This window comes from Ascidiella aspersa, chromosome 7 (assembly GCF_963924565.1).
Source record: "Ascidiella aspersa chromosome 7, kaAscAspe10.2, whole genome shotgun sequence".
NCBI lineage: Eukaryota > Metazoa > Chordata > Ascidiacea > Phlebobranchia > Ascidiidae > Ascidiella > Ascidiella aspersa.
Genome location: NC_139453.1, coordinates 10,293,916 through 10,314,627, shown reverse-complemented (window position 1 = coordinate 10,314,627; position 20,712 = coordinate 10,293,916). Strand labels below are relative to the sequence as shown.

The following is a 20,712-nucleotide window of genomic DNA, read 5'->3' as shown; positions in this document are numbered from 1 at the left end:
GCGATTCTTTGGAGATGGTGGAACAGCTTTATTCTCCGCTGGAAGTCGCAGATTCAATGTCCCAGGGTAAGGTTCTGAATATGAAGTGGTTCAACTTTCCTCTTTTAATGGCCTAGAAACCAATTGTATCTTTCTCGAAAAATCGTAAGCCTCAGGAACTTGTTTATTCGAAACAAGCCACACCAAATGATTCAAGTTAAGATACTAACCAATAACTTATAAAATGAACTAATTGGCTTTAACTAGGTTAAATCACTTGTTTTAGGACTACGTACGGTGGTTTTCAACACATACTATAGCTTATTAGTTTTAACCGAGAAATAAATGCGAGCTCGGGTGTGCTTTACAACTGATCAATTCTCCTTCTATTTTCTTATTTTTCTTGGTACAGCCTGTTTTTTTCATTCAATAGCGCCGGCGTTCGAACGAATTTCCTAGAACCGCAGTGCGTCAAGCACTTCATGGAATTTTACCATTTCGAGCGTTCGCATCGTTTTAACCACGTGGTGTCGTTGCAGCGTACGTAGACGACCGGCAGAGCATGACGGTGGAGTACTCGTCACCAAGTGAGTACGAGATCGGCGTTTCACTCCCGTTTCTACCGAACGACCGTCAAGCGCAGACCAATGAGTTTCTCTACATCAGGAACATGAATGCGGAAGAAAACTCATCAGGTCACTTTTCTGGCACTCCGTCGCCATCTGCCGGTAATGTAAATCGCGTTTCAGTCATGGCGGACGTACATGCCAGCAACTCGGACGTGTATGTTACCAGAAAGTTCAGTTCTTGCCCTGAAAACGGGGGAATGTCTGGGAATGAGATCAGAGCAGACGAACTGGCCAACTTAAATTCGTTGCTGGAATACACAGTCATTGATTCGGAGACTTCAAACAGACCGTTCGAGCTGGATTGCAAAAGTGCTGCGTCCTCAAGCTGTGAAGATCATCACGCTCCTCACGTGACGCCGTCGTCGTCTCTCGATGACGTATTTTTGGACGAGCGACACGTCACAAAGAGCAGACGTGACGTCACCGAGGTGCTGCAGAACCCGACCTACAGCCCGCATGTTTCTCCTCTGCAGACGGCAACGCCAACTGCGAGCAGTTCGACAGTCCCTGACTGTTATGCGAACTCTGCAAAAGCGCTCTTATCACATCTGCCCTCCTTAAGTTCAGCGGCTCTTGATTTTAAAGCAGGCCGATCTGAAGGGGAATCCGTATCGAATAGGATCCCAACTTTCACGGCTGGCTCGACACCTTTGGAGCTCAGCAAAACCAAGCGATCCTCTCTTTACCAGAAGCGCCTTAACCGCCGCAAAAGGGTCCACAGCTACGCTTACGAGCGCATCTTCGCGTCTCTCAATGAGGAGTCGCTTAACCTGGAATCAAGCAACCAGAATCAGTGGAGGCGCGCACATGACGCGGAAAGTTGCAGGATGAAAAGCGGATGCTGCTCGAGGTGCTGCTCCCGACTGCTCGGAACCCACCATCCGGATGCGGCGCGAAACAGATCGGACTCCTGCAAGTCGGCCGACTCCGGTTATCCACTCGACTGGTCTTCCTTTTCGGACGAATCGCCGCCCGCATCGCCTTCCGGATTCGTTGGAGGACAAACTTTTAACCTAAGACTGGGTCGCGCTGCTCACAGAACTCACAGCTGTCAGATCGAAGAGTGCAAGAGCTTTGTGCATGCTGCCGTCGCAGAAGCAAAAGCTACCTCGGCACTAACAGACAGATATTCAGCAGCTGAGACGAAATTTGACAGTTGCGATCTGAAACTGGAATGCGACCAAGTAAAAGACGAAGCAAGACAGGACTTTGAGATTTCGGGTTACTTGCCGTTGTCCTCTCTTGAAAAAGTGCTTGGACCGAATAGAAAACTGAGCACTTCTGTGTGACACTTCGTCATTCCAAGTCCATATAAACAGCGGCCAATTGGGTACCACGCTTGTTACTAAATGCTGTACCAAATATCTTCGGTTACATTATTATTGTTGTAACGTTTACCGTTTTAGGTAAGTTTGTTCAGGCAAGTTTAACATAGTTTTATTAGGTGTATATACATTCTAAAAAGTGTGCGCACGTTTTCTCTCAAATTTCGCAATACTACGCTATGCTCCCTGTTGAATTTTGACACATTTTTGACATGTCTAGCGCTGACCTGCTTCTGTTTTAAAAATTAAGGTAATCACCAAGTTCAAGTATTTCTATGGCTAGAACTATTGTGTACTTTTTCTCTTAATTGGTGCTATTTCTTACGTTTAATGTAAACAAGGTGTTTTTGTTGCTGATATATTTACTACTGTATTGTAATTGTAACCTACCATGTTGGCCACGTTACGCATTCTGAATTCAATAAATGTACAACAACCCTAAACGCTTATTCTGCCATTGGATGAAAGTTGTCTTTCATTGAGTAGGTCATACAGTAGGCTATAATTTAAGAGCCACCAATAATATAGGCAATGTGTTATAGGGCTTATTTGCACTGCATTATGCTCGCTCTGATTCAACCAATAATATTATTAATCTACTTAAAAAAGTGAAATAAAATGGTGTGTCAGAACAAAAACCGTTAAATATTCGGGCAAAACCACTGTTTTTTGACAACCAAAATAGTTATCTTATAAAATAGTTTGAGGCAGCAAGTTGCCCAGAATAAATTAATTTACATGAACGCAAGTTTTAACATGCTTCACACTGTACAAACAAATACATAATAAGCTTCTAGGATGCCGTTTTCAATGATCGAAACTGTTTTAACGCAAAAGTACTGTATTTATGATTCCAAGCACACGAGAAAGCCAGTGCATAGCAAAAATTACAGCTCTATAAACAATGTAGCAGAACACCATGCAGTAGGCAAAAAAAATTATAAAACTATAGCGTGAGTGACACAATCATTAGAAAGTGAAGGGAAAAGGTGAAAAGTGATTCGGCTCACGGCGTGAATGGAATCTCTCAGGTCTCACGAAGATGCGTGAGCCTTTGTGAAAGCTCATCTTGCTCTATGGAGGCGACGCTGGTTCCTAGAGAGGTGGAAGCGGCGTCCGGCATTTCCAAGTTTATTTCGAGGCTGTAGAAAATGTTAATCGTAAATAATATTATCCATATAATAATAATATATTAGGACTGATCTGTATATATATCTAAATACAACATACGGAGTAGTGCTAGATTAGTGGTACTCAACCTTTTATGGCTCGTAACCCCCCTTTCATATGTTCATAACACTTTGTGGCCGCCTGTTCATGTTTTAGATAAAAATACAATACGAATCGTGAATAAGAGGGTCTCTGAAGTCATAATGAAAACTACAAAATTAGGTTTAACAGTCCAATAACTAAACTATGTATATATACTGAGTGGGTCCCGTAGACTGATTCGTGACCCCTTGAGGGCTAGATCGTCATATATCAGTTCTAATTTTGCTATCCAATTCTGAAGAGGAACTACAACACTAAATATTAATAAAAAACACCTATCTCCGATTTTACGACAGTTCTTTAAAAATACTAGAACTAACACCAATCTTTCAGTGGTTTACAGGCAAGGATAGGCTACTGACAAAAATAGTAATCTATACGCAGCAACATAAAACAATGTACGGTTGGGCGTAAGCTACTTGTAGGATTTTACAAAAAGTCTATCTGGGGAAGAACAGCAACATTTAAATTAGTCGAGCTGCAACTGAATCGAATTCTAAAAAACTTTAAACCCGAACCTGACCCCAACAAGAAAAATTAAATGGTTCGACTGCCTATTTAATGTGAAAATAAAAAATAAATAATTTTAAAGATTGCAAAACGTTGTCAGTCTTTGAATAACAAGGATAACGCATAAACGCACTATACATCAGTCGTCGTTGGTGTGTTAAAGCCATGCTTGTTGTGTGCAATGCTTCGGTTTAGTTTTACAAATAAATAGGATAAACACAAATAAATATCATCAATCGCTATATACAAATACACAAATAAACTGCAGGAAAGACAGCTTACCCGTTTTCGTCAGCGGTCTGTTCGATGAGCTGTTTCACTTCATCTTCAAGTGTTAATTGATTGGTAGCGCCCATCATTGCACCCTCCAAAGATTCTGCCTGTATGTCAAGATCCTCGAATGACTTCTCAAAATGTTCCATCACTATCGCAAGCTTTAGAGAAGAGAAAAAAAAACTGTTTAGTATATATAATGACCGTTTATGTAAGTTTTATCAGGAAAGTTGAGGCAAAAGCAATTGGTGTGTCATTCTGTATATGTCGTGAAAAACCGAGGTATTTGATTTGAACTGTTATCTTACAATCTTACATCTTCCGTGTGAATTATGGAGGGGGGTGTACTGTGAAATTGCTTTTTTATCGGCTAGGACAGGGGTGTCAAACAAGCGGCACGCGTGCAAAATGTGGCACGCGACCTAATAAAAATGGCACGCAAGCCCCCTCAAATCCTCTTGTTCAAAAACACTTAATTTCTTATACAGTAAATTGTCATTGTTTATTCAAAAAATAAAACAATCGCGGCAATCAGAACAACTAACAAAATTACTTTTATGACTATAACATTATGTTGTAGTGAAGGCTAGCATTCATATAACTATTAAGTTTGGTGTGAAGAAACAAGAAGCAAAAGTCAGCTCACCGACGGACACTTTGATGCAGTAATGCGCACTGTTGGTACACGTTTTTATTATTTGTAAAAAAAAACACTTTTGTATAGAAGGCACTTCTGACGAAAGTGAACTGCTGCTTCCTGACGTATCGTTCTGCGTCGCAGGATCTCGATCTTTCTAAGCCTATTTTTAGTCACTTTTATTTGATTATCACTTTAAAAGCTTCTATTATCAGAAACAATCGGTTACTAAACGTTGCCACTGGAAGAGGTTATAGGATAAAAATTTGCACGCCGGCATGTTTGAGTTGGACGTACACCCGTTGGTTAGGGAGACCAACAATTAATAATAACAAGAAGACTGCCGAAACTATGTTTGATACAGTCTTCAAAATATCAGTTACAATGTAATATTTCGGAATTAATAAACTTATACCTTCTCAAGATCCATTGATCTCAATGCTGCTACCATATTTTTTGCTACGCTTGTCATACTTTCGGTGACCTGTGAAATGACATTTGTTGCAGACTGAACATATAGCAAATAGACCATCTTGCACTGTTGTGAGCATGTTTTGAATAAAATTAGATCGAATATAAAGTATATTCAAAACAAAACCTACAAAAGTGGGTTGCAGTGGGGTGAACCTTACAAAGTTCCGGGTTAAACTTACCGATAGTTTGTTAAATCTATTAGTTAAACATACAAAGGGTTAGTTTTATGATTGGCAAGAAAATTTAGATTGATAAGTTTGTAGTATTACTAACACATGTTCCAAATACCAAAACAAACTTAAAGTCAAATGTGACTGTTCGACAACTCGTATACTTACTTGTCTCATTTGCATTGCTGATTGAACTCTTGAAGCGATGGCGTCCACACGTTCACTTAACCGGAGAAAGTTGTGTTTTTGGTTCTTCTGTCGAATTGCATTTTCGGCACATATTTTGGCACCCTAACACAGTGCTTGTCAACTTTTTTCGGAGTGGTACACTCTTTTTACGTTTACTCAAAACCCCAGTGCACGCATTACACCGAATCTGTAGTAATCCTAATCGGAATAAGGATATGCAGGACCTCCAATATAGGAAATCCATAGCATATCTTTATACAAATATAATATTTCATCAGTGATTTAATGCGCGCGTTGCTGTTAATTTTTTTCAGTCAGTTGTGCGAACCGGGGCAGCAGCCTTGTTTCGAATGCTCTTATCATAAGCGTATAAACATCCTTGATATAATTTCTTTTTTTGGTTTTAATTTCAACAAGAGCAGAAAATCTTTGCTCGCCAAGGTATGTTGTGGGCAAGCGAACAAGGATGGAAATCGCTTTTTCAATGAGATTTTGGTATTTAGAAATATTGAGAAGCGATACCCAAAATTCCACCCGATCTTTTAGAAATTAGTGCAGTTCTAAGCAAAACGGTCTACAACAATTAGGGCATCCAAGGGCAGAAAAGTCTGACTTTTAGACCTTGGGGTCGTGGTAATGCACTAATTAGACCTTTAGGTAAACTCCCGGCATAGATAAATTGAAAATATTTGCTGAAAGTTTACAAAAGACAAAAAACTGTGAGATAGAATTAATAATATTTGACCTCCTGAACCCAAACGCTAACCCAAATAATGTGCGTTAATTTATTAATTATTCAGACGCTAGGGAAAAAGCCCAAACTCGGTGGGCATAAGATAGTTTCTCGTCCATGATATATAGGATTGTTACGTCGCAAATTGAAGTATTGAGACCTAAAGCAAGCTTTTGAAATTGCTTTGGGGCATCGTTGCAACCATATTTTTCTCTAACTAGTGTGTCACAAACTTTTAATTCAGATATCGTTAAGTTAATATTTTGTGCTGGCAAACCTTAAACGTGCACAGCAAAAAATCCAGATGCTTACTTTAACAGCGTTTACGCCGTTTCTGTCGAATAGCCACAAAGACACGTCAAAACAACAGGTTAATACCTCAAACTGGTCGCACGATAATATAACATAATAGGAATATTAACTCACAATGGTCAGTGAGAGGTGACAAAGTAACGCAACTGCTATCACAGGGGTCGGCAATCTTTTGCTTGTCTCAGGCCAAATCAAACATAACAAGTTCTCGGCCGGCCGTGAAAAAATCCATTAACAATCCTGCTAACGTGTGGCTTTTGCATTCGTAATCAAGGTCGAAACTAAATGTTTTATGCAATTGAATATAAATGTCTATTTTATACTAAAAAAGGTAGCAACGCGCGAAGCGCGAAAAAAGTTTGTTTTATTTAAATTGGCAAACCTTTTAACTTACAAGAAGACGTGAGTGACGCCTTGCGCACACACAAAATAAAATATGCACATATTTCTTCTACTCTTGTTAATCTTAAAAGACGGGATACATCAGAGAAAAGTTAATTAGATTTAGAGAGTTCCATGCTACGAATATAGTTTCCACTTATAGTTTTTATGCGCAAGGCCCTTTGGTACAATAAATTCGCTAAAAAATTGTACTTTAAACTTTAAAGTGAAACAAGATTTGCGCGAATTTTTCGTAAGGGAGTCAGAGTCAGAGTCAGAGTCAGAGTCAGAATCAGAATCAGAGTCAGAGTCAGAGTCAGAGTCAGAGTCAGAGTCAGAGTCAGAGTCAGAGTCAGAGTCAGAATCAGAGTCAGAGTCAGAGTCAGAGTCAGAGTCAGAGTCAGAGTCAGAGTCAGAGTCAGAGTCAGAGTCAGAGTTAGAGTTAGAGTTCTAACTTAAAAATGTACGCACATTTTAAAGGTGTTTTAAAATGTGCGCACCTTGTCAAAAAGGTGCGCACATTTCTGAAGGAAGTTCAAAAGGTGCGCACATTGTTAAAAAGGTGCGCACATTTTTGAAGACTGTTTAAAATGCGCGCACATTGTTAAAAAAAGTGCGCACTTTTTTTAAGGCTGTTTAAAATGTGCGCACATTGTGAAAAAAGTGCGCACTTTTTTGAAGGCTGTTAAAAATGTGCGCAGATTTTTAAAACCCTTTTAAAATGTGCGCACAATATTTGCACATTTTGGCGTGCACATTTTTGCGCACATTGTGCAAAAAATGTTCGCTTCCCCGTCTCCCCTGGGGTGTACGATACACCCGGTTGAAAAGCACTGCCTTTACAGATCCACAATTAAGTATTATGCTGCTGTCAACCGGCCCGTGTAACAATGTATGTGTGTGTTTCTGGTTAATCATGTGAGCATTGGGGACAATACATTTATTAGCAACGGCAAGTGTGTTTTATTTGAAATACCTCCATATTTTTTTGGAAAATGGCTTTCTTAAGCTTCACTTTTTCTGACTTTTCCTCTTTTTCACACTTTTTGCTCGACCGAGTCATCTGTTTTGCTGCCATTTTGAGATTAAACAGGTAATCTAAACATAAACATGCTGTTAAATCTTTTGTCTCAATGCCATGGCATATATCACGAGCCTCTACAGCAACTTTCAAATTTCTGTTTAGCGTAAAACGTAGGCCAATCTACATTAAATAAATACTCTACCAAACGTTGCTGCATGCTATGAAATATCAGGTTTTGTTCGCCATGTTATGACAAATTCTTGATAATAAATTGCAAAGCCAAAAAGGTCGAGTAGATCGACATTATCTTGATTATTAAGAAGTTTCGGTACGAGCTTGTACCATCTTCAGCTAATGGGTTTGTGCTCATTCAATCATCACAGATCCAATGACAAATTCTTTCTAACGATATTGGTAAAACAGTGAGGCACTGCCAATTTTTGCCAATTTATTTACTACTTACGTATACTTTAGACTGTTTTATAATTCAAATTATTGCGACTTTTACGCTTTATCAATACGCCATGAGGACTATGGTACCCTTAAAAACAGCATCCGTGTTAGGTTAAACAAATTAAATGAAAATTATTTATTTTAAATTTAATTTGATGTGCTTTTGTATAGGTTCAAGTAGAACACAAAGCTTCGTCAAAAAGTAACGGCGAAAGACATATAAGCTCTAGACTAGAAGATTGCTGCAATTGTCGAACTTGTGCGCAAATATGCCAATCAAAAGTGGAAACCTAAGTATATAGCAAAGAGTGTGCATGATTTTTTTCTCCATTTTTTGTTGAAAATAATAATCCCAAAATTCCACTCATTGCGTTGTATATATTTTTGGGTAAATTTGTGTTTTTACACACATAAAGTTGTATGTCTGTTAAGAAAAAAAGAATAATTCATTGAATTTTGTCAATGGGGAAAAAAAATGAAACCCTGCGTTTGTTTTGGTAAAATTTTATGTTTTGAGGTGTTGCATACTACACAATCGCCAAACTACAAAGTCGTTATCGCCAAGTTTTTGCTCATAATCGTACGAGTTTAAAACTTAAAAAAATAAAAAAAAGTTTAACATTATATTTTTTATGACAAGGACATGACTTGGTGTAATTATGACTTGGACTAGGACTTGAATTATTCTTTATTCAAAAAGACTTGACGTAAACTTGAGTTATTTTTCAAATGACTTGACTTGGACTTAATGTATTTCTAAATGGCTTGTTTACAACACTGTCAAACTAATCAACTAATTGCAAAAATGAGGTGTTCTCTTGCAGTCACCTGGATCCGAACTTGGTAAGCGACAGGAACCCGGTTTATTTAAAAGCGTAACCCGGTTTGTTGGTCACGTGTATTTAATTTATTAAACATTAAACCTTAAAGGCCTAAACATACGCATTACAATAACTCAACAGTGCTTCGCCACATGTGGCCCGCAGGCCTGGGTTTGGACCACCCTGCACTTACCAATATTGCCTATCTTGGTCTCAAAAAACTCGATGTCCTAAAGCGCATTGTTTGGTCTTTTATCTTTTATATATTTCCTAAACATGGTTACGAAACAAATCACAATGTTTAACAATTACTATCAGTAGCATCCACCCCAAAGTTTGCTTGCTTTTGTAGTACACATACCAAAGTTTATCGCTTCAAGAACAACTGATAAATACCGTAAAAAGCAAAAAAGTGCTTGGTTTTCGTTTTGTACAAAGATAAAAAGCATCACTGCTAATTGTTAACTAGAAACACACTAGGCTATTTGAATGATGTTTATGTTATAGTATCATTAATTCAACATACAGCAAAAATGAAATAAAAAAAAGCAATCAATTGCAGTTCTCTAGATGCTTAGATGTATAATTGTATATATATAGCCCTCAAAACTCAATCTATTATTTGTGATACATTGTTTTTTTCTGACAAAAAATCTATTACCTAACATAGGTCTCAGAAAAATTATAAATGTGAAAAACATCAAATGTTTTGAGAACACTGGAAGTCACATATGACGCCCATCGATAAGTGGAAAGACGTAAAGCTCGGGTCAATTTAGAGTTAAGCGCACTTTGACTAATTAGGTTTCAAATAGTTAAAACGAATACTAGGCTTACAACCATTTATTAAACTTACCTTCCATCCGGAACACCTTGAGTATATGTTGGCTGTTTTCAAGTAAGAAAGAACTCAATTCTGGTAGCCTACGTTGATAGCGAAGACCTATGGACGATGGTATTTGTAACTTTGACGGTTAGCTTTGCGAGTAAACTAGCCTGTTTAGCAGAACTGTTTTATTGCGGAATTGTGAATAATGACCTCTAAGTTTCCTGAGTTCACACGACGAGGACTCGCCTTTTGTGGGCTGTGTTTTTTTTTAATACAGACCAAATGTTTTACATTAGTCATTGCTCACGTCCGAGGCGGATGTGATATGGATAAATAACATATTTGTAATAAACTCTGGATATGCAGTGCAGTGCATCTATATATATAGGATCGCATAGACCAGTGGTTCTAAACCTTTTGTCTTTCGTGGCCCATTTACGTTGCAAAAAATTCTGTGGCCCGAAAGTATTAAGAAACAAAAAACTGTAAAATAGGTTTAGAACAAAACACAGCAGAATATATTTCAAAAAAGAGTATTTTTGCAACTGTGCATTAGTAAGATGCTTGCGGCAGAACAATAAATTTACATTTCTTTTTAATTCCTAAACCAAACAATTATTCATGTAAAATTAAATATAGTTACACAAGTTAAATAAACCTAGCTTTTTTAAATTGGTCTGTGGCCCACCTCCAATGTTCTTATGGCTTACCAGTGAGCCATGGCCCACTGGTTGAGAACCGCTGGAATAGACAGATGTCAGACCCAAAAGTTCAACTCAGGGCCACATAACACAATGAGTAGGGGAGACCGGGCGTGTTAATACAATTTTGACATATTATCTAATGGCTGGTTTATCTTTCGAATGAACAAAAAAAAAACCTTCGCCATATGAAAATACAATCTTTTAGCGTTAAGTTGCCGCATGTTCCATAAAAATATATTGTCCACAACAAAAGTTATGGCCTTTCAAAAAAGATGAAAAATGTGTTACAACGTGCCCCGTGCACGGGTCGGTTGTTACACTGGATGGGGCGAATTGTAACAAACAAAAACAACCGCATAAATACATTGAGAATCCATTTTTATTGTTATACTTCAACGAAATGTTAAATTCAAAGTTAAATGTAAGAGAAGGTATTCGCCTGCGATAGACTAATAGGGCTACTATGAGGCTGTAGGTCTAAGGCTGGGTGTTACCAGGGAGTGCAAAAGGACAGGATTACTACTATTAAACAAAATTCGATTACTGTTAAGTTCAATTATTGCCTACAGCTGAAACTGCAGGCTTGAATGGGTACGAATTATTAAACTAGCTTAAACGAAAGTCGACTTTTTGGGCAGAATTATTTGTCTTTTAGCTTTAGCAGGCTTCTGTCTCTCCGCTTCTTTCATTGCTTTCTTGACTGGCGTATCCGTTAAAATTTTTCTTGCATCTTTTTCGTTTGGATTTATCTTGGTGGTGCTTTTGGCAATGGACGAAATTCTTCAGGACTAAAGTTAGAATGAGGCTAGCATGAATCAGAAGTTGATGGAGTTTGACCTAAGAATTGGGAACCCGAAGACAGAAGAGCAGGTGGCAGACCGTGACGCATTCCATCATACGACGAAGATCTGCATGTGGAGACAACAAAGATGTTTTATTGAGAGCTAAGGACAAATTTTTTGTTACAACCGACCCAGAACCATGTCAGTCAATAATTACCTTCGTTCACCACTTGCCCAGTCTACTGACTAGTTCATAAAGTATGCACCAATAAACTATAATTAATGCTAAATAAGATTGTATGCTTTTCAAATTTCTAAGTTAAATGGTTGAACAATACTTACGAAAACTAAAAAAAGTTACTTTCTTACCCGAAATATATGTTTTTGTCCACAACTTGGTTTGCACTTCAGGTAGCCTGCTCAAACTTTAAATGGCGAAAATGAACCGAAACGCGCATGCGCTATGCTAATCACATGATTCCAGTTTGTCCGTGGGTGGCGCAATTTAGAGTATTACAATTGACCCGTGTTACTTTACGCCCCGGTCTCCCCTAGGCCTACGTCAGCGGGGCTATAACAGACCTGAGAAACAAAACTGTTTTACGAATGAACTCCCGGTATTTTATTGTATTTGTAGTAAGCTATGCTTAATTTACAGTATAGATATATTTATACAGATGTTTTAGCAGGCAATACCAAGTAAAGTGCAGGCAAAGGTTTAAACATTGTACTTTATAGTGCAAAACAAACTTGCTTTTAATGTCTATTTTTCCATATTTAAACTGCATGTAAAAAAATATTCAAAAATTCTAAAAAAAAAATTCCGGGATAAAAACTTCCATCAAGCACAAATAACAGAAAAACTATGGATTACCAACAAAGGATAATATTTCCAGAAAAGGCGCAACGGTACGGTTCACCTTCTTACTAAAAAGTTATTAAATGTACCCACTTGTGAGTTTTCAAAGGAAGTCTTTTATGATAACCCCACACTTTTCGAATGATTATAGTCTACAAAACTCTACATCTGTACTATAACAGTGATTCTAATAACATACGCTTTTTATACGGACTTCATTTATATTTTTAATGTGGGTCACACATTGGCCCATATAATACAGTGATAACATGCCCACTGTTTAAACTGTTCTGTACGCCCTGTCCTATTGCGTGTTAGCCTACTAAAGTTATGTTATTTCTGTGGTTCCAACTATTTATTGCTGTTGACCCCCTTAAAAAATAAAGGACTGTCTCCCTAGTCTAATAAAGTGTCCGGAACTTTTAGTTAACTCAACTTAAAAATAAACTTGTACTGCAATTTATTGCAAGATTTTTACGCTGCGACTTACGAAATAATGGGGGCGTCCTATATATCATAACTATACACGGTAAGGGAATGGTCTGTGTAAGGATGATATACTGTTTTTTTGAGACAATGTTTGTCTTTCAAAATCAATTTCAATCAACAAAGCTACTCTGCTAAGGTAGACAACTATCATTTCGACTCATTTTAAAAGTAATTCATCTAAAAAATTTCAAACCAAAACTGGAAAAACATTCACTCCGTCACCCTAGTTTAAAAAAACCAGTGAACCATCCAAGCAATATTTAGAGACAGCAAGTAGCCCAGACTAATATTTCGATTACAAAAACGCAGGAATTTAGAGACTTTTCAACAGCAGTACTGCAACGCGTCGACGACGCTGCTCTCCAAAGTAAAATATTTTCCTGGATATGAAGCACGCAAGAGATTCCAGCCTAAAAGTTCGACGGCGAAAATTTTAAAAAGAGCATGCTAAGAAGACAGAAGAGCTCGCTTCCGATAAACACAACGCAATAAAACAACACAAAAAACAGCAGAACAATAACAATAGGGTAGGTGCCAAAACACGACAAGCCGAAAGCGTTCGCGGGCCAACAGTAGGAAGTGCAGGAAGGGTTGATGAAAAGTCATGCGGCTCACGGCGTGAACGGGATCTCTCTCATGTCTCACGAAGACGGGCGAGCCTTTGTGAAAGTTCATCTTGCTCTGTCGAGGCAACGCTGGTTCCCAAAGAGCTAGAAGCGGCGCCCGGCATTTCCAAGTTCATTTCAAGGCTGTGGGGAGAATTTAAAATATAGAAAATTGAAAATTTTACAATTTTACAACTCCTATAGTACAACGGGTGATTTAATAACCCCGGCATTAGGGAAGCCTTTAAAGTGCATTTGTTAGCTTTTTTATACCCGATTTGGACTACTTTTGGTCACAAAATCTTGGCATGAGTTAAAGGAGATTGAGGTGGACGCAAAAAGAGTTGTTTTGTATGACAGTTATTTTTCGTATTAGGGTGGTGGTTATTTGTGAAAACATGGGATATTCAAAGTGTGAATAACCACTGGTTTAGTTCGACGACAAGGGCTAACATTTCAACACGTTTAAATCAAAGTATAACAATTCAAGTTTTTTCTGTAGCGTTGCTCTATTTTTAAATACGGAGATTCCTTTGCCGTTAAACTAAACATTAAACAAGCTTCCCTATAAAACTGCATGTCAAAAATAAGAAAAAATGTTTTTAGTTTTATGTGACGGGTAACGACTTACAACTGTAATTTGTTGAAAAAGGCTATCGAACATTTCCGAAATGAATTGAAGAAAGCGGAAAAACGTTTTCCCGTTATCAACGTCGCAATACGTTTAGTTGTATTCGTGATACGTTGGTTTTGTTCCATTACACTCAGGACCTACCCTGACGTACTTCCGGCAACAAAGGTGAACGCCGACATCGATATTACCTCAAACAAAGTAAGCGAGGTGGAAATTGTGTCCGCAATCCACCGTGAGGTTAATTTTAAATACTTAGTAGTAAATCAGTTTTTTTACCGTGAGGTTAATTTTAAATACTTAGTAGTAAATCAGTTTTTTACCGTGAGGTTAATTTTAAATACTTAGTAGTAAATCAGTTTTTTACCGTGAGGTTAATTTTAAATACTTAGTAGTAAATCATTTTTTTTTTTTTTTGTTTATCATGTTAGTAGATACACGCAAGCAGCAGAAGATTTGACGTAAACGTATCGAATGACGTAATTTGGTTGGGGCCTGATTGGATAACTGCGACGCGCATTAGGTTTGCCCTCGTTGCTTTCTTGCGTAATTATTGCAGTTTGCCATTCTACGAAATTTGTACAAGATTCAACAACAAGGTTCGCTGTAAGACTTAATTAACGCAATGCAGCGCCAAAACATAGAAAAAACGTGATGCTGACACACGCTAAAATGATAAAGGAAACCCAGAAACTACCTTATCGATTTTCATTTAAAGCATTTTGCTTTCATACAACAAAAACTACAGTAGGGAGATTCTGTTTTGTATGTGTTGGCGTAAAACACGAACACTACTTATTATTTTATGATATGTAAATTTTCAACTAACTATCTAGACCAGGGTTTTTTAACCGGTTTAATCAAGGCTTTAACACCAAGTTTTAAGCCGTTTGGTGCGAAGAACGAGTTTTTTTGTAAATTCTTAAACCAGATAATATTAAAGCCTCTCTCAATTAGTTGCCTTCTAGCGAATCCCGGACAAAAAGCACAAAAACAATTATTTTAACGCTGTATTTTAGGAAATAGCAAGCGTGTAGTACTGTAGTCTATAGTCCCAAGTACTCTGCTTTGTACAAGAACTATCAGACAACAACAAAGGCTTTGAATGCTTAAAGTATTAATCGCTGCTGCACAAATAATATTAACAACACATGGCGGTAATGATGTCATAGTTTTGATCAGATTTTATGTTGTCGGTTTTTTCATCAATCACGTTTGATGTAAAACAGATGTATGCCTTTACTGTATAGTGAATTCATAACTTACCCAGCTTCGTCAGCAGTCTTTTGCATGAGCTGCTTCACTTCATCCTCAGGGGTGAATTGATTGGTAGCCCCCTTCATTGCACCCTCCATGTATTCTGTCTGGATGTCAAGGTCCTCAAACGACTTCTCAAAACGGTCCATCATTTGTGAAATCTAAAGCGCAAAGGAGATTTAAATGAGTAGAAACCTTTTTTTTAATGAGTAGAAACCTTGCCCAGTTGTATTGTTACGGTTTCTTATAAAATAAAATTAAAACATACCTTCTCCAGATTCATTGACCTCATTGTTGCCTCCATATTTTTTGTCACACTAGTCATATTTTTGGTAACCTGCAAAATGATTATGGTAAAAGTCAAACTGAATGGTTGCAAGCAAAACCAACTGTATAAGTAAAATGAAAACCCACAAAAGGTGATATTGCTTGAGACTTAACATATGAGATAAACAAACCACTTTTATTGTCGACAAAACTGCTAAAGATGAACTGTAACTGGAATTTTTAATTTATCACTGACAAAAAAATATATCTTTCCAAAATAAAACAAAGTTGATAAGTATCACAATCCGGCAAAAACCTACATTTTTCATTTGAATTGCTGTTTGGACTCTTGAAGTGATGGCGTCCACGCGAGCACTCATTCTAAGGAAGTTTAGGGCTTGGTTTTTCTGTCGGATTGCACTTTCAGCATATATTTTGGCACCCTAATAGAACAAAATAATACAGTGTATTAAGAAATAGAAAGTTAAGCATTCCATGAAAGAATCACTTTTGGGCAAATCTGTTTACAAAATGCCAATGTTATTCAAAGCAGGGTTAAACAAGTTAAACAGACATTTCTGGAGTAAAAACACCAGGTCTACTTGTTTTTTATTTAGTTGATGACAGAATCTTTAAAATTCCATCTAGACCCAGAGAATTAAAAACAAATTTAGGGGGATTACAAAAAAAAAACATTAAGAAGTTAAGAACGACAAGAAAGTGTTTTAAAACTAAATGTTTTTACACATTTAAACAAGCATATAAATGTTTATTCTGTTATTTCTTGTAAAATTCATATTTTCTATTTAGGTATCATAAACTTTTAAACACTTAAGCCTTCTTTGCGTGTGAACTCATGCATATGTGAACATGTACAACAAGAAGGAATTTAAATTACCTCCATATTGTTTTTCTGAATGGCCTGCTTCAGCTTATTCTTTTGCACCTTCTCTTCTTTTTCACATTTTTTGCTCTCCCGAAGCAAGCTCTTGGTTGCCATTTTGAGCTCAAACAGACAAGCTGTAGATAATTAAATATGTTAAATCAGTTGTAAACTAGCCTTTGCAGCAAGTTGACAAATTACAATAATGTGTAAAAGTTACAATACCAGGAGTGTCCAACATGTGGTATGCAACCTAAGAAAAAATGGCATACAAGCCCCATAAAATAGACAAGTGTTATTCAGTTAATTGTTCAAAAAATACTTAATTTGTTACAGAATTTATTTGTTGATTTCCATTGTTTATTGCCAATATAAAACAAATACAGCAATTATGATTTTTTAACAATTACTACTGATATTATAACACCATACTGCTTTTCAATTTTTTGAAAAAGGCGCCTTTAATATTAGAAAAAAACAGTTGCTAGACTTTAGCACGGGAAGAAGTTAGAAGATAAAAATTGGCTAGTCTGTATGTTTAAGCTAGAAACCCCTGTTTTACACAATACACCAACTGAATAAAGGACATAAAATATTCATCACAGTCGTCACACAATTTTATAAAAAAATTAAACTTTTTAGAAAAGGGTGTTTAATGATCGAAAATTGGATCACTTGCTTATTTTTAAATAATTTGAAAACCGAACAGAATAAATGTCATGGTTAACACAATTATAAACATTATTCAGTTGATTTTTTAATGGTACTTCTAAACACATAACTTAACGGACAATTTAAGACTTTTAAAGATTCAAACACTTTGCAGATGCACTTAACATGTTCAATGAATTATTTAAAAGATTATCGCACAATTTAAAATTGTACCACCATTAAAACATTTTCCAACTTAACAAATTAAATAAATCTTATTTTTATGAACTTTTTGAAAGATAAATGGCCCAATATTGATAGATAATTTCAACTAGTTTTTTCAGAGCTATTAAACTTCTCTTTATAAGAAAAAATATATGACACAACAGTAAAGTAATATTTTGTGATCCTAAGCATAAAAACCTAAACAAAGCTCCTTGATTTAATGCAGACTACAGATTGTTACCATAACATAAACTGAATCAAAATAATACCCAAGACCAGTCATTAAACTTACTTTCCATGTTCGGCATCTTGAACTAGTTGGTGTTTTTCAACAGGAGGAAAAACAAATTGTACAAAAATGCTGCGCTTCAGTAACGCAGATGTCAACAGGTTAACAAATAAAAGCTATATGCTGCACCTAAATAAATAAACAAGCTATTAGCTACTGTGGAAAGTATGGCAAATGCACCTGTGAGTTTTTTCAACCTTTAAAAGGTACACCCTGAAAAAACCTGACTGTACCCCAAATGTGTAAACTGCTTGTGAACCTGTATTTATGGCATGATATTGTAATTTTTAACAATGAGCACTAACTTTCAGTGAAACACCTCAGGTTTTTTACACAAAAGTTTATTCATTTGACTAATGTTTTATGGAACACCTGCATAAAAACAATGATTGAATAAAATGAATAATAAGAAGCTTTTATTTTATGAAAGCTGTCACAGTTAAAATTTTTTCGGGGCCCGTTTTCTTTGATAGGTAGAAAGTAATGTAAAAAATAAAAAGGTGCCGTCTACAAATTATGCTCATTAGAATCTTAGCATTATTATTAATATTAATACTTGACCTACCCACACCCAAACGCTAAGCCTAACCCAAATATTGGATGTGATTTCTGTTGATCTACCTTAATGGCAATAACACTATGTATACAATTATAGTTTGCACCAGGGCGCTGGTTTAGAATCCTGCTACAACGATCATTATTTCGGTTATGGTGCTGCGGGTTAGCGTTTGGTTGTGGGTGGGTTAAGCCATATTATTAAATAATAATACTTGACCCACCCTCATCCAAACACTAACCGACACCCTAATCCAAACGGTGCTTTAATAATTGTATAAATACTGTGGCAGGATTCTAGACCAGCGCCCTGCAATTGAATTAATCTTTTTTAATTTTTTAGTTACAACTTTCGACGCATTCTATGGAGAAAATTTACCATGTTAAATATCAGTACAATTCGGCTGTGGTACAACATACTATAAACGAGCTAGTTGGAGTACGTTGTCGTAATAAAACCAAAAATACTTTACACTGAGCAAGGATCAGGTGACGAATTTTCTCGTGATGTCACACTTGCTATTACTTACCACAGACCACAGTTTGTTCTGTTTTTGTTTGTCACATGACGAAAACGTCACGATCTTTGTCACGTGAGTGAATTCAGTTAACCGTTACTTGGATAATTAAAGTCGTGTGTTTGTGGGCTTTAAATGTAAAATGAATAAACTTTATACTGGCACAAAAACTAAAACGTTTACGGCTAGAAAACAACGTTTCCGAGATAAAAAAGAGTTAATTTGAAAGCTTTATGACGGCAGAAAAATGCCACCCTAGCGGAATTCACAATGTATTTATTTTGCCACGCTAAACGCTAAAGCGAAATGGTATAGATCAGTGGGTCTCTGTTTGCATATAACTCATTAAACATTTTTTTCAAAAATAAAAAAAATAGTAAAAATAAGAAAAAAATAAATAAAAAATAGTAGCTGCAAGCAGACGTTGTTTATAGTTTAGGAAATATGAAATAAAAATGGTAAAAAAAATAAAGGTAGGCTTAACGCGGATAAAAAAAACATTCCCATAAATCGACATATTTCGAGGCTCGAGCGCAAAAAATCGATCGTGGATCGCCGTTCGACTGGCAGCATTCTATCGGTTTGGGTCGCGTAGGCTTGTATAGTTTCTGACATAGGCCTGTTTCCTTTTCGGCTTTTCCTAAGCCTGATCACGTAAATGCTGCAACAAATCGATTTCATGTCCGAAATGTTATGCTCGTATCTTGGAAAGCGAGTTTCTACTTTATTGGCGCCCTTCACGGTAAGGTCACCTTGGCGCTCAAAATTACTGGTCGATGTTGGAACTGTGGCTTGGCCCCCTTTGCCTTTCAAGGTTTCAAGCAACGTGACAAAGCGACCGTCGGCCTGCCGTTGCCGCCCAGTCCCCGGGGACAATGCAAGGTAAATTGCATCAGAGGAAAACTGCGAACTTTTGCCTTTAAGCAGATTCTTGGACGCAAAACAACTTTACCAACGTCATCGATTTTTTAATCTCGCCCCAGCAAAGGAGTTTCGAAAGTATGGCATCGTTTCTTTTTTTAAATGTTTGAAAAATATTGATATAATAATTTACTAGTTCCACGGATGAGTTTTGTTGTAAGATTGACATTTTTTCATATGTAGTTGATTTAGCGCCGCCAGAGGGACGCAAAGGCCCTACTGAGAACAATATTGTTTGGATTCATTATTATGACGTTTTTAAAACATGAATATCTTTTTAAACTACGTTTTGCCGTGCCTGTTGAATTTTACGATGACAGATAAGCCAATCAATTAATCATAATTCCCCTCAATGATATAAAATTGTTTTTTTAATATGAGGTATCTGAATGGGACACGATGCTTGCTGTACACTATGCTGTTTTGTCACATCGGTCCTTTTCAGGCGCGGGAACCAAGTATGGGGGCACCAGGCATTGCTCAAACTGCATCTTTGGTTAACTTTTACTATAGAAACGCTAACGTTTTTACATTTTAAAGTGTTATTGCTTGTTTCAGAGAAATATATTTTCCTAAACGCCCTGTGCACATAACTGCATGGCATGTTGGGCCATGCGCCGTATAATCTCATATAGAACGGCATTTTTTCCAACATTTTTAAATGCAATTATATTGAATATTATGAGTCTCCATTTTGTGTCGTATGCGTTACGACTTTTAAAAATAAACTCATTGAAACCAAATAAATTATCTTTTTTCGACGTCATTGAACTTAACTTTTTATAGTTGCATAGTTAAGCAGGAGTTCATTTAAAAAAACAGCATTTTTTTCAAAATTAGTTGTTTTCTGACTACATGTTATGACTTAAAAATGTAACATCATCTCTCAAAAATTTCATGCAACCCCAATGCCTGGTGGGGCCCACTGCACACATTAGACTAAAAATATATATTATATGGACCGAATTTTTATTTACTTTTTTTAAATTTATTTTCGGGACATATCTTGTTTTTGCTCTTATTCTTTTTTGGTTGTTATGGTTTGCTTGGTATGTTTCATACCGA

The 20,712-nt window shown here is 36.7% G+C and overlaps 2 protein-coding genes across 2 annotated transcripts; both read right to left on the bottom strand.

Moving 5' to 3' along the window:
• Positions 1-2,960: 2,960 nt before the first annotated feature.
• Positions 2,961-10,045, bottom strand: LOC146137669 (charged multivesicular body protein 1B1-like). Its single transcript, XM_083394421.1, has 6 exons — positions 10,039-10,045; positions 7,861-7,982; positions 5,438-5,560; positions 5,041-5,109; positions 3,998-4,149; positions 2,961-3,075 (listed from the first exon to the last, which is right to left on the bottom strand). The coding sequence occupies exons 1-6, from the start codon at positions 10,043-10,045 to the stop codon at positions 2,961-2,963; spliced, it is 588 nt and encodes a 195-aa protein (XP_083250547.1).
• A 3,151-nt stretch (positions 10,046-13,196) lies between these two features.
• LOC146137668 (charged multivesicular body protein 1b-like) lies at positions 13,197-18,032 on the bottom strand. The gene is made up of 6 exons (XM_083394865.1): positions 17,657-18,032; positions 16,504-16,625; positions 15,926-16,048; positions 15,607-15,675; positions 15,348-15,499; positions 13,197-13,594 (listed from the first exon to the last, which is right to left on the bottom strand). Exons 1-6 carry the CDS (start codon positions 17,670-17,672, stop codon positions 13,480-13,482), a joined length of 597 nt encoding a protein of 198 aa, XP_083250991.1. The 5' UTR covers positions 17,673-18,032; the 3' UTR covers positions 13,197-13,479.
• Between the last annotated feature and the right edge of the window lie 2,680 nt (positions 18,033-20,712).